The following is a 22714-nucleotide window of genomic DNA, read 5'->3' as shown; positions in this document are numbered from 1 at the left end:
TGGGGATATGGACGTCCCAAGGATCCCAGATAGCGTGTGCTTTGGAAAAAGCCCGCAAAAACTTTACGAACTGATAGTCGACTTTTGCATTATGATATGTGTTAATAGACAGAGTTGAGGGAAGATAGCGAGTTTCGGATTGGAATGCGGCCTGAGAAGCAGCATGTCCCCTCTCGGACACCGTAAGTACTCGAAGCTTGGCACAGTAAGAAAGGATCATGTACAAGGTGAGAATATAAACTTTATGTACTGCGTAACAACTTAAATTAATTGATGTCCTATTCAGTCCTCATTGAGTTATTATCATGTGTTTGTTAATTTACTGTTTGAGTTGAATAGCGATCTGTTTCAATAAAATTAAGGGGACTCGATCCCCGGTGAAGCACAGAGGGCATAAGGACAGCGAGCCAGACACCATGATTATGAAGGGCATTGCATGAAATGCATAACACACAGTATACATTTTTCTTCATTATGTCGGAGTCATTCATACTCATACTTAAGAGTTTCTAGCGCTTTGAGGTAGCTATCTCTTGTCACTCATGCATAGCCAACTAAAGTGAAAAGTGAGACTACTCAGCTAGTTTTTCAAACTTATTTATCCAGTGAGTTTACATTTACATTACATTTTACATTTTAGTCATTCAGCAGACGCTCTTATCCAGAGCGACTTACAGTTAGCACGTACATTATTTTATCGAACCCACAACCCTGGCGTTGCAAACGCCATGCTCTACCAACTGAGCTACATCCCCTACCATCTTGTCATGTTGCTACAGTGTGGAAATTCGAAAACATGCTTTTTGCCAGTGGTTCCCAACCAGGGGTACTAGGATTAGATTAGACGTTTTATTTCTATTTAGTCACATGCACAGGGTCACAGAGTACAGTGAAATAGTAGTTAATAGGGTAGGAAGTGTGTGTGTGTGTGTGTGTGTGTGTGTGGTGGTGTGTGTGTGTGTGGGGGGGAGTTTGGGAACCACTGCTTAGGCTAGAAGTTCATGACCCCTGTAGCTCAGTTGGTAGAGCATGGCGCTTGCAATGCCAGAGTTGTGGGTTTGTTTCCCACGGGGGGCCAGTATGAAAATGTATGCATTCACTAACTGTAAGTCGCTCTGGATAAGAGCGTCTGCTAAATTACTAAAAATGTAAATGAACTGGACAGACACTCGATAGACTGGTACTGTCACATGCCTACTTAATGGGATGAACAATATACTTTTTTTTTTTACACTAGATGGCGACATTGATCTTCTGTAAGACTTGAGGGCCACAATTCTCAATTCCATTACAACTTCTAGCTTCTACTCATTGGGTGTTTCCTTGTCTGAACATACTGCTGGACAGGTGAAACTTGCAACATTGTGATGGCCTCACTAGGTAATAGCCTGGCTGACGCGATTCACATTACTCACAGCGAGACCTACCATCTTTGTGTGAGAGGGTGTAGACCAAACTGTTGTGGCGAATTTCCACCTGAGACTTACCCTGGTGTTTTACCAAAAAGGATCAGATTTTTGTTTCCAGCTCCACGACCCAGCTCCAGTGTCTCACTGGGCCATGGCCTCAGTGGACCTGCTCTGACTTGGGGCCAAGGCCAGGCCACTGGTACTTTTCAGCTTGCATTTAAATAACAATGGCTAACTGAACATGGGTTAACACGTTCCACGGTTAACACCTTCTCACAAAGCAACTGTCTTGATGATGCAGACGTTGTCGATTCCGCTCGCCCCAAGTCTTGTGTCACACTCCTGATTGAAATATAGTTCCCGAAAAATAACACTAGAGCTCACATTAACATAAACACTAGCAACACACTGGTGTGGGGTAAGTCTCAGGTGGAAATGCGCCATTGATGTCCCAGTCATTCTGTGTCTTCCCAGGTAGCAGGGGTGGCTGCTGTGCCTGGAACTCTCTGCCTGATGTCAGGGACTGTGTTTGCTGCCACCGAGGACAATCCAAATGTCACCTTAAATACAGATGAGGTACTGCATTGTGCACAGAATCACACTTTCTGGAGTCTTTCAGCATACGTCCAATCTGAGGTAAGCCAACATTGAGATGAGGTAACTGACCCATGTTGTTTGTTGCAGCTCTCCCTCTACACTACACCACAGCAGAAGTTCCGCTATGTGGAGCCAGAGATAGGGCACTTGGAGCAAGGTGTTACCACTCTAAGGAAACTGGCAGGGCCCTACGCTACTTTTTGTCAGGTACATTGATAACCCTACTCACCAGTGAGCTACTGGGTGACAGTCATTCTTTCCTCTGTTAGGAACAGTCTTTCCTATCAGAAAATAAGGACAGTTGTTGGGTGTTTGTTTAGATATGTAACTTAGATTAGAACTTCACATGGGCACTGAAATGTGAAACGTTTTTGCCCTGCTTTACATGATCATCCCAGCTTCTTTTACATATTTTACTATGCACCCCTGCAAAGATTTACTGTGATTATTTGTGACTGGTAAATATTAACTACAGTAGGTCTCACTAATGTCAATTAATCTCGATTTCTCTTTGAATATCAACAGTACTTGTTTTCCCAGAGATCAGTTAGTATTTACTGGTATTCCTATGTGTCTAGAGCTATAGTACATCCTGTTTCACCATGGCCAGTAAATCTGTACCGTGTTTCACCATGGCCAGTAAATCTGTACCGTGTTTCACCATGGCCAGTAAATCTGTACCGTGTTTCACATGGACCAGTAAACCTTTACTGTGATTCGCCATGGCCAGTAAATCTGTACTGTGATTCACATGGACCAGTAATCCTTTACTGTGATTCCATGCTGCAATCAATAATCATTGCACGTGTTGAAATGATTTTGTCTTTCTCCTATGAAGTTTTAGTCGTGATTGTGCTGCTCTGCTTCTGCCCCTGTGGTCACACCAATGATCTGCTCCCCTTTCAGCAAACAAGCCATTTGGCAGTGGAAAATGTTCAGGTACTCCCCCATAGCCACGCACACGCACACATACACTTCAAATCAAATCAAATCAAATCAAGCTTTATTTTTACAGCACATTTCAGACATGGAATGCAACGCAATGTGCTTTACAGGAAAAACACTAATAAAAAACAATGAAAATAAAAGCTGAAATATTTACTACACAACAAATATAAGATAAAAACAAAATAATGACAAACTGAACAACTAAAAAATACCCTTTTTAGCAATGCTAACAATATGTGTTTTAAGATCTCTTTTAAATATGTCCACAGTTTCGGCCCCCATCAGGTTCTCTGGCAGGCCGTTCCAGAGGCTGGGGGCATAATAACTAAAGGGTGCCTCTCCATGCCTCTTGGTCTTAGGCTTTGGGATCGTTAAAAGGCCAGTGCCAGAGGACCTGAGGGTACATAACTCAAAGGCACATAACTCAAAGGCATGCCTGATATGTATTGGGGTGCACAATCGTGGATTGATTTAAAAACCAATTGAAGAATCTTAAAACGTATTCGAAAACTCACAGGCAGCCAGTGCAGAGACATTAAAACCGGTGTAATGTGTGCTCTCCGTCTGGTCTTGGTCAGTACCTATGCTGCAGCATTCTGTATGTTTTGCAGTTGACCAATGGCTTTCTTGGGTAGACCAGACAGGAGAGCATTACAGTAGTCAAGCCTGCTTGTAATAAAAGCCTGGATGAGTCTCTCTGTATCAGCCTGAGAGAGAAACGGCCGCACCTTGGCAATGTTCCTCATCTGGTAAAAAGCTATTATGGTCTCATTCCTAATGTGTGATTCTACATTTTGTTCAGAATCTAAAATAACACCTAGGTTTAGATGAGGAAAGTTCACATAGGTTTGCAGGGGTAGGATTTATCAGGCCATCAATGGTCGAGAAGAGCACTCAAATTATTCTGATTAATAGTGATCAAGTTAGAAAAATGAGCCCATCTGGCATTTCTAATTGCCTTGTTATATATGCCAAGTTGCTCTCTCAGAATATCATATTGGACCTACAACTTTGACTTTCTCCACTTCCGCTCTGCAATTTCTCTTTAATTGATTCGTTTCCTCACTCATCCAAGGGGCTCTCCGTTTGGATGTGGCCTTTTTCAACTTTACTGGAGCTATGGCATCAATGGTTGCCCTTAATTTGCTATTAAAGTTATCAACTAAATCATCACAAGAGGAAGGCAGAATAGGTGGTGGAGTATTGTTCATACACTCAACAAAATCTGTAGCAACTTCAGAGGTAAGATAGCGTTTCTTAATAATGCGTTCAATATTACCCTGTCCTATGGGCAACATTGTAGTAAAAAATACACAGTGATGATCAGATAACGCAACAATAGAGGATATATCAATAGAAAGCCCCTTGGTAATAAGTATGGCCGCAGTTATCGGTGGACCCAGTAACATGTTGGATAAAGTCCATAGAGCTCAAAATATTCATAAATTCAATGGCCTTGGTCAGTCTCTGTGATGTGGTGATTTGAAGGAGTCAGGCACAGGAGGGTAAATCACAGAATAACAGGATTTATTCCGGAATACAGAGTTACGCAATAAAGCGTCAAAACAGTCCAGTGCTCAAAACAGGCGCACTGAAACCAATAAGGCACACAGGGAAAATAACCTGGTGATACAAAATACAAGGAGCTCCACCAAGCTTCACTAATCTCACAATATACAATCACACACAAAGACAAGGGGGCAGAGGGAACACTTAAACAGGTACTGAAGAGGGGATATGAACCAGGTGTGTGTAATAAACAAGACAAAACAAATGGAATGATGAGATGAGGAGCGGCAGTGGCTAGAAGGCCGGTGACGACGAACATCGAAGCCTGCCCGAACAAGGAGAGGAGGCAGCCTCGGAGGAAGTCGTGATAGTCTCTTTGTCAACATGAATATTAAAATCACCAAACACAATGATTTTATCATAGTTCGCAAGGACAATAGACAATAGTTCAGATAAATCAGTAAAGAAAGTGGGGCAGTGCTTTGGTGGCCTATACAGGGTTATGGTCAGCACTGGTGGCTGACTTTTAAATAGTATAGCACGATGCTCAAAATACCCAAAGTCGCCAAACGAAATGTCCTTACAGCTGAGAGCATTAGTAAAAATAGAGGCTGTCCCCCCCACCCGTTTTCCCTTTTCTGATAGAGTAAAAAGCTGTAGTCCAGAGGGGAGGCTTCAATAAGAGCGGCACTACAGTCTGATGACAGCCATGTTTCAGTGGGAAACATGCATTCAACTTTGCGCTCAGTATTGAGGTCATTCACGAGAAAGGTTTTACTTGTAATTGCTCTAACATTTAAAAGCGCCATATTCAATGAGTGTTGGCAACTCTGCCCCTGGGGCATCTGCCTCGAGGTAACCAAATTATTAACGTTACAACCACGTTTTCTGACAGTCTCCAATCTATCAGAATGGTAGGAGATAATAGTTTGTATAAACTCACTAGAAGGCGGTGTTAATGGAACATAAATTAGGTTACTTACAATAACCATAGTGCCATTTCTACAGGAGTTGATATGCTTTCCATGTCCTCTGTTGCGTATTCTGACAGGGAGAACTGGAGCACTACCAGACCCTGTCCGTCACTCTCTAGAACAGTTTGCGATGTTGCTGGAAATAATCCTCGAACCCCTGTTGTTAGCGTGAATCCTGTCTCTTTTAAAACGTGCTGGTTCCTCCCACAGCAAATCAAAGTTGTCACAAAAATAGTCTTCATGTACTCGTTCAGGGCAAAGAGTCGGCTTAAACGTTCCAAACCCCTTCGGTAGCAGGGAGGTGGCCAGAGATAATTATTATCTTTCCTGTGCTAGCGAGGGTGTTTAAAAATGTTTTGTAGTCCTCCCTCAGTTCCTCAGATCGCCTAAAATGAAGGTCATTAAAACCTACACTACTGTTCAAAAGTTTGGGGTCATTTAGAAATGTCCTTGTTTTCCATGAAAACATACATGAAATGAGTTTGAATAGGAAATATATCAAAATGCATAGGAAATGTAGTCACTGACATGGTTAGAAATAATTACTTTTAATAGAAATAATAATTGTGTCCTTCAAACTTTGCTTTTGTCAAAGAATCCTCCATTTGCAGCAATTACAGCCTTGCAGACCTTTGGCATTCTAGTTACCTTTGGTAATCTGAAGAGATTTCACCTCATGCTTCCTGAAGCACCTCCCACAAGTTGGATTGGCTTGATGGGCATTTCTTACGGTCAAGCTGCTCCCACAACAGCTCAATAGGGTTGAGATCTGGTGACTGTGCTGGCCACACCATTATAGACAGAATACCAGCTGACTGCTTCTTCCCTAAATAGTTATTGCATAGTTTGGAGCTGTGCTTTGGGTCATTGTCCTGTTGTAAGAGGAAATTGGCTCCAATCAAGCGGCGTCCACAGGGTATGGCATGGCATTACAAAATGGAGTAATAATAATAATAATATGCCATTTAGCAGACGCTTTTATCCAAAGCGACTTACAGTCATGCGTGCATACATTATTTTTATTTTTTTGTGTATGGGTGGTCCCGGGGATCGAACCCACTACCTTGGCGTTACAAGCACCGTGCTCTACCAGCTGAGCTACAGAGGATAGCCTTCCTTCTTCAAGATCCCTTTTACCCTGTACAAATCTCCCACTTTACCACCACCAAAGCACCCCCAGACCATCACATTGCCTCCACCATGCTTGACAGATGGCATCAAGCGCTCCTCCAGCATCTTTTCATTTGGTCTGCGTCTCACAAATGTTCTTCTTTGTGATCCGAACACCTCTGTCCAGTGTCTGTGTTCTTTTGCCCATCTTAATCTTTTATTTTTATTGGACAGTCTGAGATATGGCTTTTTCTTTGCAACTCTGCCTAGAAGGTCAGAATCCCGAAGTCGCCTCTTCACTGTTGACGTTGAGACTGGTGTTTTGCGGGTACTATTTAATGAAGCTGCCAGTTGAGGACCTGTGAGGCGTCTGTTTCTCAAACTAGACACTCTAATGTATTTGTCCTCTTGCTCACTCTAATGTATCTATTCTGGTTAGAGCCAATTTGCGGTGTTCTGTGTACGGAGTAGTACAAAGCATTGTACGAGATCTTCAGTTTCTTGGCAATTTCTCACATGGAATAGCCTTCATTTCTCAGAACAAGAATAGACTGACGAGTTTCAGAAGAAAGTTATTTGTTTCTGGCCATTTTGATTCTGTAATCGAACCCACAATTGCTGATGCTCCAGATACTCAACTAGTCTCAAGAAGGCCAGTTTTATTGCTTCTTTATTCAGCACAACAGTTTTCAGCTGTGCTAACATAATTGCAAAAGGGTTTTCTAATGATCAATTAGCCTTTTAAAATTATAAACTTGGATTAGCAAACACAACGTGCCATTGGAACACAGGACTGATGGTTGCTGATAATGGGCCTCTGTACGCCTATGTAGATATTCCATAAAAAATCAGCCGTTTCCAGCTACAATAGCCATTTACAACATTAACAATGTCTACACTGTATTTCTGATCAATTTGATGTTATTTTAATGGACAAAAAAATTGCTTTTCTTTCCAAAACAAGGACATTTTTAAGTGACCCAAAACTTGTATAACAGTTAGTTGTCTGATTTACCCTTCTAATTCCCTTTCCAATTACTCTAGAGGCGGACACTCATATGGTCCCCTAAGCACCGGCACTGGCATGGGTCGACTGTAAGCATTTCATGCGGTGTTAGATGCGTTATTATGTTAGCTTGCATGCGATAGCTCATTAGTGCCAGAGGTGAAGGCCAAAAAACAAAACAACACTGCCTGTTAAATCCAAATAACAAATTAAATTAGAATGATAACCCTTGATAACATCTTCACTTAATTGTATCCCATAAGGTAATTCAAGAAATAGTAAAACTGACTAGCGACAGGTGTCCCTCATTCAGGGCTAGCTCTCTCTCTGTCCTTGTCATGGTCCAAATCACACATAGGCCTATTGCTAAATTATAAACTTCTAATCATTAGTGTTTACATTCTACACTTAAATCTCACACAATGTCTCTAGGCTTTCTAGTGAGGGTGATCAGGCCTCACCAGAAAGTCAGAACAGAGGTCAGAGGTCATTCAACCCCATTTAAGTGAGTGACTCTTTCCCTTTTCGTCCATCTTTACCTCAGATAGTATTTAACGATATTTCAAACATTTCCAAAAAAAAATTGTACCAGGTTTACATTGGGTTTTTCAGTACATTTCTTATCAGGAGAATTTACATGTGTGCAATCAGACCTCTGGCAATAGAAACGTCCGAAAATTTAATGTATGTGCCCTTTAAGGTGTATTATTTCTAACCTGTGAAAAATCCATTAAACCAAAAATAAAAACCCTACACAACTAACAAATATTCATAATAGGTGGGTTGTGTGTGCTGGTGTGTGTGGTAAAACGTAGGGCAAAAACAAACAAATGGCCAGGCCTTATTTAATTCGGTAGCTCCCTCTTACGGCCTACTTAAAAGACTGCCACATTTTACTAACTGCTCTCCTCAGCTCACAGACTCAGGAAACATTCCAATGAGAGATTATGAAATCCCCATTCTTCTGGAAAAGAAAGTATGCATTTCGTTAACATTCACTATAGTACATCTTAATCAGCCACCCAAACGTTTTAACTACTAACAAAACATGAAGATAATTCCACTGTACTCCATCAAATTATGAATTGTTTGTTTCAATCTAATTCCTTGTGTATATAAATTGCTGTCCTTTGTAAGTAAACACAAACAAGTGTCTACTTTCTTATGCTAAAGGTACACTAAAAAGTGCTCCACATAAGTCTAATACTGAGAACCATTTTGCATCTGGTGGAATGTTTGTTAACAGTGTGTGTGGATTGGGTACCTCTGCTTTATAGTCTTGAACTACCTCATTCACTGCTCTCAGGTCATGAACCAGTCTCCACTTCTGTTTGTCTGCCTTTAGTACTGGTAGCAGTGGCATGTTACAGTCACTCTGAGTTTTAACCAGTACTCCTGCTTTTATCAGTCCCTCTATTGTAGCTTGAATTCCTGCCTCTGCTTTCGGTGTCATTGGGTATTGCTGTTTCCATGGGGGTCTTGTGTCTGCCTTTACTTTAATGCAAATTGGATTAGCTGATTTTACCCAACCCACATCTGTATCACGTTTTGCCCATAAGTCTTCTGTAATCATACTTTTCATTTGTTTCCTTAGCTTTTCTTGTTTTGTTTCTTCCTTAACTACTGGCATCTGTCTTTCCCCATTTATTTCCACTTCCTGTGGTTTCCCCATCAGTTCTGAAAAGCATAGGACTTTAATTAGGTTTTTGTCAACAGACTGGAAGATTAATGGATTCTCTGTTTATACCCACTGTGTATTTTTAGCCTTTTTCATCATTGGTCCTAGATCTTTTGCCTGATATCCCTCAGCCACTAAAAGTGTTATGTGAGGTTCTGTTCCTGGTATTTCAAACCAGGTCTGTATGATATCAGATCCTGGAGCATCTTGTGCTTCCATTGCTGCCCCTTGTTTCCCTATTATAAAATATTGTGATCTCATGGAAGCCGGTTTACCCCATGCCTTCCTCAACCATAGTTGTTCTAGCAAATTATTTTGATCTGGGTCATATTGCAGTGTACAATGAGAGCCTAATTTTGGTAATCTCATTTCTGGAACTTGAGCCCTGATACATTTTCCCAATTTCTTTAGGACCTCTTGTATTGGTGATTCTATATTCCCTATCCAGTATACATTTGTTGTTTTTTCTGTAGCCATCATCATCTGTGGACGTACACCTTCCTGATCTATTATTAGTCCCTCTGATGTGCATTTAATTTGAATGCCCATTCTACACAGTGCATCTCTCCCTAATAGATTAACTGGAGTTTGTTCTGATACTAATACAGGTAGCTTTTCCTCCTGCATCTAGTTTTACTGGAACTGTCATAGGTATTAGCTGCATTTGTCCAGAAAATCCTACTGTCTTTGCCTGACATGGGGAGGTGAGAGGTATAATTTGGACTTACATTTTTGTCATTTAGCAGACGCTCTTATCCAAAGCAACTTACAGTTTTAGTGAGTGCATACATTTTTCATACTGGCCCCCCGTGGGAATCGAACCCACAACCCTGGCATTGCAAGCGCCATGCTCTACCAACTGAGCTACAGGAGGCCCACTTACACATGAGTAAGTTGCTCCAGTATCTATCATCATGGGTGTGCCTCTATTGTTCACCTGAACCTGCAGCATAGGTTCTTCTTCAGCCTGCATAGTTACTGCCACTAGCTGACCCTCCCCTCTAGGATTCTCTGGGCATCCCTAGTATCCCTGATTTGGTCCTCCCCATGGGTTCACAGGGCCTGAGCTGGTGTCATTTATTTGCCAATTACCCTGTTGTGGTTGCTTGGGAAGCCATGGGTTGGTAGGACAATTCCTTCTTATATGTCCTGATTGATGACACCCCCAGCAGACACCAGGTGGTCTTCCTGGTCCACCATTTTGGTATGTCTGCTGCTGTGATTGGTGCCCTTGATTCCTTGTTTTGCCACTGCCCAGGGGATTGTTGTGTATACACATTCACTACTGGTATGGCAGGAGCTCTTTGGCCTTGTGGTTGAGACATTGGTTGTGAACCTCCCTGGAGAACAGGTGCCATGTCACCCTCTTCTGGCAGTACTGGAGTAATCACTGGGGATTGTGTTTTCTTTTTGTCCTTTCTTGTCAGCTCTTCCAGCTGCATTTGTCCCAGTTTTCTCAGAATGTCTCTCCACTGCTTCGCCAGTTTCCATTCATCCCTCCTGTATTTCTCCATTGTGTGGATAATATGGTCGCAGAACTCCTTGCGTGACCTTGACGTTGGTCCCACCACATCTTCCGGTCTGCTTCTGACAGGCTTTGGCATTGCTTCCATCAGTGATGTCCTGAACAGTGTTGTCATCAGTGGATCCCTCTCTGGGTCTTTTTCTGTTTCTTGTCGCCACCTCTTGAGCTGGTCGTCTAGGTAACTTGCAGGGTTTTCGTTATCCCCAAATGGTTCCCCTCTCAGTGCTTTAGGGTCTATTTTGGCCGGATACTCTCTTCTCAGAGTGTGCCATAGTCCTGGCCTATAATTGTCAAAGGCCATCCAGTAATGTCCTCCGCACCGCCTGTATGAGCCCACCCGCATGCAACAGGTCCTCCATCTTGGCCACTCCCACCACCCTTGTCAGCAATGCCTTCAAATCTCCCACTGCCAGTAGCTTCCCCATTGTTTGTTCTTCAAATGTTCTAATCCATTTTCCTGCTCCTTCATGTATGTTTGGCAGTCTAGTCACCAGGCCTTCCAGGTCCTGTGATCCCCAAGGCACATAGTGAACCTGTGTCCCCTTTACCAATACTGGGATACTGGGCTCCGTACTTGTCTGGCTTTTTTACTGTTCTTCTGTTTCTTAATTCTCTTTTAGATTTTTCCTGGTGGGCTTGTAATGCCTCACCTAATTCTGTTACTATAGATTTGCCTCCCATAGCCCCTTGCTGTGATAATTGTCCCTCTGTCTCACTCTGTTCTTGCTCAGAGTCAGTACACTGTTTTAGTTCCTCATCTTCCTCATTACTTGCATCATCCCACTCGCTCTGTCCATCACCGTCTTGTTCATCTATCCCATAATTTTCCAGTTTGGTCAACATGCCCCTCAGTCCCTCATAACAGTCTATGAAAATGTATGCACTCACTAACTGTAAGTCACCCTGGATAAGAGCGTCTGCTAAATGACTAAAATGTAAAATGTAAATGTATGTCTAAGTGTGATCCTCTTTCTCCTTTTGGGGTGGAAGCCTGCTGCTTCCCTTTTTTTCTCCTTCTATCTCTACATTTCCTGTTATTGAGACTAGTCCTGTGACCTGAGGATACTGCCCCCCTTGTGTGTATGGTGGTGTTGCAGTTAAGCAAGCCTTTTTTGGTTCTCTCTTTTTTTCCATTATTCCCTTTCTCTCTCCTGTTTTATAGTTCTTTATTATGGCATCCATGTCCTCACACACTGTCACATCAAAATGCATTCCTTTGGCCATTTTGTTGCTATTTTTCTGGTTCTTAGTTCCCATTTATCAGATATTCTCTGGGAACCTTTTCTTCATGATTTCTACTGGTGTTCCTGCCATCTCTATTCCCTCTATTCTTGGTCTCCCTGATGTTAGCCTTATGTTTGGTTCAGTGTCTATATTAGGGTGTAAAGTCAACAATATTTTCCTTACTGTTTTTCTTGTACCTAATTGTTCCCTTATTATTGTTGCTCGTTTTGGAATAACCCACTGAACTTCTCTCAATACTATAGACACTTCTATTTGTGGTTCTATTATCCTGGTATCGTTACTGGATCAATGACATAGGTAATAGGTGTTTCGTATTAGATTGTGCCCCGATCCGATAATGTTATCATTGTAGCCTATTGCATTAATTTAGTCAAAATATAAATTTGTGGTTTAACAAATCTAGAACCTAAAAAGAGTTGGTGCTGTCCCATCAGCGTAATAGTCAAAGCTACCTGCAATCCACTGTTCCACGTAACGGAAATAGATTATCGTTTTAGAATTCATTAAATGTTTGGATAAATCACTGGTGTTACGCAAACTATAGAATTGAGTAATAATAATTAGAAATTGTCAAAGAATGTTTCCAATTCAACTTCCCTATTAACTTACTTTCCTTTGTTATCAATTAAGATCATGGCCACAGCTCTATTGCAATAGCCAGTCTGCTATTATTAGAAGTCAGTAGATTTAGGTAACTGTCTTTTCTGATTAGGCTACAGGTAACAAAACAAACACTTGCTATAGTGGACAAGCATATATTTAATTAATATCCATATTTAATTCAATATTTAAAATTACAACCCTATTCACAGTAGTTTAAGCTAGCAAACCATTAGGCAACGCAAAAAATGACTACCTCGAATATGTTCCGCTATTCATGTTGAATAAGTGAGTCTTTCAATTTGAACCAAGCAAGCTGCCAAATCGTCCAGTCTTACATCACAAAATAAATACTGTGGCCATAATCGAATTATAATCGGAAACCCAGATTTTAGTCAGTAATGCAGAACCTACTGTATGTCTATTGAAATGACAAGTGAATCCCGCAAATATCCCAATTACAATGGTTTGTAGTCTTAACATCTGGCACATAACACAATTACCAGAAAATAGCCTTACAGGTCGTCCAAGTGTTTCTTTGCAAAGATCTCACATGCTCAAGGGGAATAAATTAGCAGTCAACGAGTCAAATCTACATTCATTGATTTGGAAACAGATCTAACGAGTTTAATCAAATGGATTATGTTTTCCCTTGCGACATAATGAAATTACTTTACTACAAATCAGTTTATCATAATCTACTCCCAGTGGAACAACAACTTTAGCTACCCGGACCCTGCCCCTCAGTCATATGATCCTCCTCGAATCTTATAGACTGGTCACTACTCCCTAAACTAGCATCACGCTCTTAATACCATCCCGCAATATTCTATGATGGGCAGTGTTGTACGGAACCCCAAGATAACATTATATCAAAGCTTATTGTCCAAACTTATATCAAATTATCATACACACTTCTTTCTATATCTTATTATTCAAACTTCAGAGTGCGACTCATTTTCCACATTCATACCACTCTCATATCACATTCACACAATGTTGTTCTCAAACATGCTTAATCACTATTTGTATAACCTGCAGGAATATTTTCTTCTATAAAAGGGCCAAAATTTGGAATGTTAACCCTATCACATTTATCATTTTACTATGGTCAATTTTACCATAATCCTAAATCACCTCTAAGTTTTCCAAATATAATGGCCGAAACACACCCTAAAAGATTGGCCGAAATACAATGTGTAGACGTCATACAACCACACCGATACACGTGACCTGTTTCTCCAACAGGATTTATCATACCTCTCCTGGTAACGTGAGTTTTTCACACTTAGTTTGTCAATGAATATCCACGCACCATTTATTCTTCTCTTCCTAATGCGAGATTGGGCCCCCTCTCCCCACCAGAGACAGAAGCTATAAGCGACCTCAAATATAGTCCCTTTCCTGACACTTCCTCAACACAGAAAAGGCTATTATTTGTAGGATTTCTTGTTATTTTCTGATCACCCACACAGATGAGCAGTCGCCCGTGCTTAAATTAATCAGACAGAATGACCAGCAGGACGAACAAATTAATCAGACGAATTGAACAAATACATCAGATGAACAATCAAGTGACTTCGACGAGTTGAATGCACAAATTGAGTCAGACCAGTTGACCAAGATGAAAGAGTTGCTTTCGCAAACTCAAGCAGGTCCAATAAACCAGTCTTGTACAAAACGAGTCAGACTAAACAATCGAATCAAACAAATAGATCAAGCTGATCAAATGAGCAACCTGAATGAAACATCCAATCTAATCAAAACTGAATGAATCACAGTCGCTCAAGCAAACTATTCACCCGCACGAGATGAGCAGACCTACTCTATTTAACGCTTTCTCTATATTTTGAAGCCCTGGTGGCTATTTCACAACTGTTCACCTACTCTGGATGACCAGCGCTACTTACAATTATTATATTACCTACTCAGGATTACCTACTTCTTTACCTGATTGGCCCTGTCTAATTATTGCATCACTACCATAGGATGAGCAGAACTCTTTCAGACTTATGCACCACCTACCCGAGCAGCCTCTAACAATGCACTTCACGTTAGAGCGGTAGCCATAGGCAAGCTATTCACTCACACAGTACTTCTGGAATTCTAACTTTAGCTCTCCAAAACTGTATTCATAGGCACCTGTCTATGCAGTCCTCTAGTGTTATATTTTCTTAATATACCTAGAGTGGTATTCACAGGATTTTTGAACTTACAATTATCAACAATCAATAACATTGCATGCATGCTTATTTCTCATTCCAACAAAAACTCTGTACTTTTCCTAAATTTAGCCCTTAATACTGGAGAGACCCCCAGTACCTGACCTTCAGAATCAGCTTGAGCAAATCACACAATTTCTATGTTAAAAGTAAGAACGTCGCTTACCTCTATTAACAGTGGCCACTGTATTTTTGTGTGTGATTCGTCCAGCCTCCTCCAGATGACGCAGCACCACTGTGGTCTCTTTTCCCAGTCCCTTCGTGGTCGCCAATTATGTCGTAGAAATGTATCACTATACTTATTAAAAATCAAAGTTCTTCCAGAGTTTTTGTAGAATCAAGATAGACTTTATTACACAAAGCAACAGAGCCGAGCTGGTCTGCAGAGCAACTGCCTTCCCAACACTCAGCCCTCAGTTTATATACAATTCTATTCCTGCTTACTTTACATATTTCTTTAGCTTAAACCCTCCCAGTTTAGATCCTTCACCATTGTTTCCAAGCTTTCATCTTTTGACCGCTCCGCCCACTCTCTTAATTGATGATAGTGGCGAAATCTGACTTCTCCTCCTCCTATGTATCTAGTTTGGAAAAAATAGTGGCAAAACCAAGCTTTCTCATGTAAAAAATAACAGAGCCATCTCCTGGCTCTACTCTGTTTATTCTAAAACATATCAATCAATACTTAAATATGGTTTAAACATGTCAGGTTCATAACCCATTCTCAACCATATACATTTAAGAAATTCCTTATGCATTGCCTCATGCATAACAGTTTAATCAATTCTCAGACATGTACCATTTTCATGCATAGTGTATATTTCCCACACATAGTAAGAATGAGCAGGCCCATTCCCAGGAGCCATGTCCTGACTCTGGCTCAGGCTCCCTCCTTGTGTACCAATCGGTACCACACTTTGTATCACTCTGTACCACCCTCTGTATTCACTTAGTTGTACTGCTTGTCTTTATGATTAACTAGGTTTTAACTTTATAGTCTAAAAAGATGTACTATGTTTAATATATAGTTCTCCTGAAAAATACAAAAGATTTACTATGTTTAATATATAGTCTACAGAAAAATACCCAATAATGGCCGCATAGCAGTTGAGTGATCTCCGCTAGCCAGTGTTTCCCTGGCCAATGTGGTGCTATTAGTATGAGAGATAGAGCCTTATCCCGCACCCTGGCTAAGGTGGGGGAAATCAGGGCCAGTGGGGGAAATGCATACAGGAGGACGCGTGGCCACTCGTGCGCCAACGCGTCCACTCCCATCGGTGCCTCCTGATCCCTCAGGGAAAAGAACAATGGACACTGAGTATTTTCCATCTACTGGAATGCCGAAGTGCATCCAAACCTGATTGGATACTTCCGGGAGAAGCTTCCACTCTCCGTATGGAGGGTTCCACCTGGAAAGTAAATCTGCCCCCAGATTCAGTACTCAGAAAGGCAAGCTTTGAAAGATACCGAATCCAGGATTAAACCTAGGAACGAGATTGTCTGCGTGGGAATCAGAACGCTCTTTACTGTGTTTATTCTGAAACCTAGAAATGTCAGGTGTTCCAATAATAGCTGAATGTTTTATAAGACCTCTTGTCTTGATTGCCTGCACAGCAGCCAATCGTCTATGTACGTCATGAGCCGAATGCCCCTCTCTTGTGGGCTATGGCTGCCTCGGTACACTTCGTAAAAACACGAGGTGACAGAGAGGCCGAAAGGGAGCATCAGAAATTCGTAGATAACGCCTTGAAAAGCGAATCTGAGAAATTTCCTCTGAGGGGGGTATATTGAGATTTGAAAGTAAGCGTCCTTCAGGTCGACGGATACGAACCAATCGCCTGGGTGCACAGAACGTAGCAGAGCAGTGTGTGTCAACATTCTGAACGTGTACTTTCTCATGTGCCTGTTTAGAGCACGTAGATCTAAGATCGGGCGTGTGCCGCCCCCCTTTTTTGGAACCAGGAAATATCTCGAGTTAAAACCACAGTGGCTTTGCTCGGGAGGAACAATTCTTATTGCCCTTTTCCCTATTAGCGATGTGATTTCCTCCTGGAGTACACACGCTGATTCCCCCTGAGCCTGAGTGTATATGGTTCCCATGAATCGAGGCATGGTGACAGTGAATTGTAGTCTGTATCCCCTGTCTATCATACCCTGTACCCAGTTTGGTATATGACAGTTCGTGACGCACTGCGCATGTCCGGCTTCGTAGCGTATGTATGAAAAATGTATGCACTCACTAACTGTAAGTCGCTCTGGATAAGAGTGTCTGCTAAATGACTAAAATGTAAATGTAAAAATGTAGCGGGAGAGCGCTTATGTGGCCTGTCACCATAGAAGGAGCGGTAGCTCCCTCTGGTGGCATTATAGGGAGGCACCCTGTTTGTTTAGATTTTTAGAGAAACAACATGTCTGACTGCGCGCTTGGCCTGTAGCCTGGTTGCGCTAGTGTTAACATTTTTTATGTGAACTGACATTGGCTAGTGTTTGTGAGACAAGAGGGGGGCCTTATAGGGGCATCCATCTGAACATTGTCTCTTCTCCTCTTTGGGCTGTACTCTGTGACCACGAACTTGGGCCCGGTACGCCGGAAAGAACACTGAAGTGCCTGGGAACTTGCACCCTGGAACAGGCTCAGGATTGGAGGAGGGGATAGAACAGTGCTTGGGGGAGACTGTTCTCGCCTCTCTGGCGATGGGGACATCACTAGGCCATTCGCTTCTTCCTCCCTACCCCCTGGGTGGGGTTAGGGGCAGGCTGGCCTCTTGGTGCCATGGATGGGAAGGGGGGCTTCTTAGACCAGGGGCCCTAAGGGTCCGAGGTTCTCTGCTGCCCTGGGATCGCAGCCTGGGGACCTGGGCGCCTGGGGATGTTAAAGTTTGAGGGGGGGTCGACCCGCTCCAGCCTGGGCGAAGGTGCGGCGAGGCACAGGGGAGGCACTGGGCTGTGTCTTCCCTCTTTTTCTCCTCGCACCGTTTCTGCATCATCTTAACGGTGTGACGGGAAAGGCCTTTAGGGTCTACTGGAGCATCCAGGATCTTCAGCTTCTCACTATCAGACACCGTGGATAGGTTGAGCCATCGAGCCCTTTCCTGGGATATCATGAGCAATACAGATCTCATCCCATAGACCCGGCTCTGGTGTGACCGCTAGCTCCTCCTGTAGCTTAGCTTGGTATGCCGAGAGCATGGAGGCAGTGCTGAGAGCCCTCACCGCTGTGGCAACCGACCTGTAGACCTTCTCTGTCGCAGAGGACTGGAAGCGCTCGTACTTGGTTGGTAAGGTGGGGCCAGTCGAGGTCATGGAGGACTTCTGGCTGGGGTGTAGATGGGAAACCACCAGGAGTTCGATGGGGGGCATGTGGGCAAGCCCAATCCCCATCATGTCAACACAGTCCAACTCCGACCCACCTTGGACAGGGTTCTTGGAGGAGAAAGGTGTACTCCAAGTACGGGTAACCTCCTCCAGTCATTCTGGGAAGACTGGCAGTAATTGCCTGGCTGCCCATTTGGCTTTGGGTAGCCTCTTACCCTCGTAGCGGGACATGGTGGTCTCTGCTACTGAATTGGGCCAGGGAATCAAAAGTTTACTCGCAGCGCGTTTGCACACGTCCTGCAGGTCCACACCGAGAGCTGGTGGGGATTGCGCCCCGCCTGCATGTCCGGTTTCGGATTCCCCGGCAGGAGGCTTGGTGGCCTGGCCTGAGGGGATGAAGGATTCTTCGTCTCCATCTGGTGATTCCGAAAGGAGACTGTCGGAAAAACCTGTGGAGTCGTTGTCATCTCCAATCAGGAAGCCCGACAGGGGGGTTGCGAGGTCGTTACTGGAGTCTTCCAACAGCGGGGCAATGGCGTCGAGCTGGTTGCCCCAGCTAATGCTAGCCGTCGCTCCACGATCTCCCGTGGGGATATCCATCACCTCAGGGGACGCCGGCCCCCATGTTAGGGTCCTGTTGACTCAGGCTTGCTTGTCGTGCTAGCCTGCGACGGATGCTCTTCACAGTGAAGAAGGCACAGTGTGGACAGGAGCCGGGGGAGGCTAATGCTTCCTGGGCATTTTGCAGCCCAAGGCAAGTGGAGCACACCGAGTGGGTGTCCTTGGCCGATATCGTGTTTCCACAAGAGCAGATTCGTGCCGAGAGCTTCTCCTCGTTTGGGGTGGCAGATGCTTTCATCGCCATAGCTTGGATGCTATGTTTTTAGCTGTCAAAAAAAACTAGCGTGGTAGGCTAGTCCAATAACTAGCGATTAATGGGTTATCTCCGACGGTGGCACTCGGTGTGATGCCCAGATACTGTTTCCGAATGGTCAGGTTAGAAAAGATAGCTTGGTGTAGCTAGTAAAGACTTTTGTTGCCGAAGTAAAAAAAAAAAAAGTGAACAAGTTAGCCGTGTCACAGCTGTACCCAGTGAATAATTTTCCTCTAGCTATGGTGAAGGGAAAGGAAAATTGTCACCACCGCACAATCCCGAGAATAGTGCCTGGCGAGCTAATTGTAAGCTCACGTCTGTGGACAATTTAGCTATTTCAGGAAAATGCAGTCGTGTCGAGGTAAGCTTTCTGATGAAAAGCGAGAAGAGGTGTTTGAATGACTCAGAGACGCTGTGTCGGACCTTTTATAGGGTAGGAGGGACATCCTTCCCCGACGCACACATCTCGACATCCAGCCAATCATGGCAGGCGTAGTGTAATAAAGGCTTCTGACGAATACACTGGGGGCGTATCCCATAAGTGAAATACCGAAACTAATACTTGAAAGAGAACATCTCACACCTGACGCATTTGTGCCCAGGGATGGATAAAAACACCGGTGGGCTAGCACTGCTAGCGTAACAGGAATCTGGGACACAACTTGCGGTTCCAGCCGTAAAGGGTGACCGCGTCGCAGAATCTGTAGCAATACAAACTTTACCTATGATTAAAAACGATTTAATTAAAACGATTTCATAAAAACAAAAAAAACGAGTGTAGACAGTACACTGTTCTGTTGCGCGCTTTGATGACGTCTGTTGCGTGATGACACACACACACACACACATCATCGTAAACTCACAGAGGGGGATTGAGATTAATCTGATTAGTTGTTATGTCTAAGAGACTGGTAAAGTACTCTGTAAATCATTTTTAAAACCCATTCAGCCTCTCCATTTGTGCTCGGCCAGGCTGTTCCATTTCTGCTCTAGAAGCTTCTGTTTGTGGCTGTGATCACTGCTTCTAAGTCACCCACCTGACCTCTGCCCCATTGGCTCCTTCAGTCCGGAGATAAGCAGCTCATTAACATACAGCGCATGTTTGTCAGTACAGTGCAGTGGTTGGAACTTTATTGGTAGTTGCTCTTTTGCAGTGCAGAATGTCTTTACAACGTGTCAATGGTACACAATGTGCTGTTGGTTGATGTTTCAACTAGAGCTCCCTACTGGGTGACAGATTGACTTGTGCTTTAGGCAATAAAACCCAATTTACAAATATGGATTGTAAACAGCAAAGTAAAACTTTGTATTGTAGGTCATTCTAACTCTATTGCAGGATAAATAAAGACAGTTCTCTTTGTAGGCAAACAGAACTGGATGAGGGTTCTAAGGGCATAGCAGTCCTACCACTAGTTATACTACCACTATAACAATCACAATACAAACAATATAAAGCATCACAAGTGCACAGTAAACTTGAATTGAAGACTACTGAGCAAGAGCATATTTACTGTGAAATATCATATTATCATATTATTAAATGTCAACTTGTTCTGTAACAATGAAAAATTAGCATTTATCCATTACTGAATGGCTCTCAATGTGCAGATAATGAACTGATGTATGTTATGTGTTCACTGTACTGTCCTCTTCTCCTGTGGGATTCAGGGTGCCATTGGAAAAGTGAAGCCCAAGGTTGAAAGTGCCATCCAATTAGGAAATGGTAAGAGAACACACACCCCATGATACACATAAAGTGCACACATTACTCATACACTGTAATGTATACCCATTTGTACAAATAGAATGTCAGTTTCAGTTTGGTAACAGAGTTACTTTCTGTTGTTTCAGAAACTTTCACATTCCTACAAAACCCTCCTGCTGAATTCTACCCCCGGGCTGGGGTCATTGGATTTGCTGGTATCCTTGGACTCTTTCTTGCAAGAGGTAAATAGTGGGTGTAAGTTTTGGGTTTGGATGAAGTGTACCCTGTTTTTGATCTCTATTGTTTTGGGGTTTATCCACTTGTTCTTGTGGTAAGCAAGCACTCTGTAAGTCTCTGTGCCAGAGGCTGGTCGAGTGGTAGAGCTGTAGTGTCCAGACCATACAAGGCCGGGGTACAAATCTCAAACCTACTGGTGCTTCCTGTTGCCCTCTCCGGCTTCCCTTTCTTGTTTCTAATCTCCTTGAATAGAAATAGTTTATGTGGTCCACTCTCTTCTGTCTTCTAGGCTCCAGGGTGAAAAAGCTGATCTATCCTACAGGACTGATGGCTGTGGGCTACTCTATGTACTACCCCCAGCAAGCCGCATCAATCGCCAAGGTGAGTGAGCGTGTCAATATGTCATATGTTGTGTTTTTTTTTATTTACCTACGTGTGGGAGACAATGCATATTGTTCCATACCAAGACATAAGACAGTGTTGTAGGGTCATTCTTAATCCTGTGATGTTGGATTCTTAATGTATACTATTTTGCTTAAACCTATTTTTCGGTCCCCCTCCTTCCCACAGAACACAGGAGACTCGTTGTACGATTTCGCCCTGCAGGGCTACGTTAACGTAGAGAACGTTTTCAAGTCAGTGGAGGGGAAGGTGAGCTCATCCTGTCAGGTCAAAAACTAGTTTGATCCTGAGGATGGAGATGGTACAGAATTACTGTGCAGATCAGTACAGATTATTTGGATTGGGTTGTCAAGTCTGAATTTTCACATCCTACCATGGATCCTTCCACAGCCAGTAAAAAAAGAGAAACCAGAGGAAAATAAACTAGAAGAAACCAGATAAGAAGAGCTGCAGAGGCCAAACCCTGATCGCAGCAGGTACAACAAACCGGAACTTTTCTGCACAATAACAGTCTGCCAGCACCCAACACTTTAATCATTGCCCTAGTGGTCAACCTGCAGGCTTATGTAACACTCCAATAACTTGCCACAAATGTTGTCAATTCATTGTAAATCCTTTATACTAACATTTATACCAACTTTAAGATGTTATTTTGTGAGAGCAGAGAACAAACCAGTGTACTTTACATATCAGGTGCTAATGCTAGCAAAGTCTTGCAGATAAAAGGCTAACGATGAGTTCTCTCTTTTCAGATACGTTGTGATACTAGGATCAGGACAACACAAGATTAGCAGTCTTCCCAACTCCTCCCAATGTATGCTACTATAAGTCATGGTTAGGCTTGCTCCGATTTGTGACCAATGACCAGCTTTTGCACTAGCCTTTCTCTCTGGCATTTACCCAGGAGGGGGCAGAACCTATCACTAAGGTTTAAACTTGTATTGAAGGGTCGGCTTTGTGATTTGAATGTATTTATGCAGACTTGAATAAAATCTAAATTGACAGCATGGCTTTTTAAAATAAAAGTCCACAGAAAACTGTAGAGGTATTGTACATAGGCACCCTAAGCGTGTGAGGACAAATACGTGAAGCAAAACTTGTTTGACAAGACAGTTAAGTCGGTCCTTCCATAAACAAGCACCCACTTCTCCTTCTGAGCCAGACGTTATGGTCGGAAGAAAAAGTTAGTTCTCATAAACTATCTATACATGCTGATTCATGTTAAATTATTCTATGTTCCAGTACAAGGTCACATGACTAGGATAGTTCTCCTTTTTGTTTATGGAAGGTCACTCATTAACCATTATCAGACAAGAGTAACTGAAACTTGCTGACTTCCGAGTTTCAAAACCACCCAG

At 42.9% G+C, this 22714-nt stretch overlaps 1 protein-coding gene across 2 annotated transcripts; it reads left to right on the top strand.

The window, feature by feature from the left end:
* Positions 1-75: 75 nt before the first annotated feature.
* apooa (apolipoprotein O, a) lies at positions 76-22360 on the top strand. Of its 2 annotated transcripts, XM_084178427.1 has the most exons (10): positions 76-227; positions 1884-1985; positions 2094-2213; positions 2913-2945; positions 20681-20735; positions 20864-20959; positions 21244-21335; positions 21525-21605; positions 21747-21832; positions 22109-22360. In XM_084178427.1, exons 1-9 carry the CDS (start codon positions 219-221, stop codon positions 21795-21797), a joined length of 639 nt encoding a protein of 212 aa, XP_084034553.1. In that variant the 5' UTR covers positions 76-218; the 3' UTR covers positions 21798-21832; positions 22109-22360. The 2 variants fall into 2 exon arrangements, with proteins under 2 accessions (XP_084034553.1, XP_084034554.1); XM_084178428.1 differs by lacking the exon at positions 2913-2945 and having other exon boundaries at positions 150-227.
* Positions 22361-22714: the final 354 nt, after the last annotated feature.

The sequence above is a fragment of the Coregonus lavaretus genome (assembly GCF_964263955.1).
Source record: "Coregonus lavaretus genome assembly, chromosome: 15".
Taxonomy (NCBI): domain Eukaryota; kingdom Metazoa; phylum Chordata; class Actinopteri; order Salmoniformes; family Salmonidae; genus Coregonus; species Coregonus lavaretus.
The sequence above is the reverse complement of the archived record's forward strand: the minus strand, read 5'-3'. Positions and strand labels throughout refer to the sequence as shown.

Bases quoted from the DNA above. Each gene is read 5' to 3' on its own strand.
- apooa (XM_084178427.1), top strand. The intron at 21,336-21,524 runs GTGAGTGAGCGT...TCCTTCCCACAG, and splicing joins AAGCCGCATCAATCGCCAAG to AACACAGGAGACTCGTTGTA. The intron at 21,606-21,746 runs GTGAGCTCATCC...ATCCTTCCACAG, and splicing joins TCAAGTCAGTGGAGGGGAAG to CCAGTAAAAAAAGAGAAACC.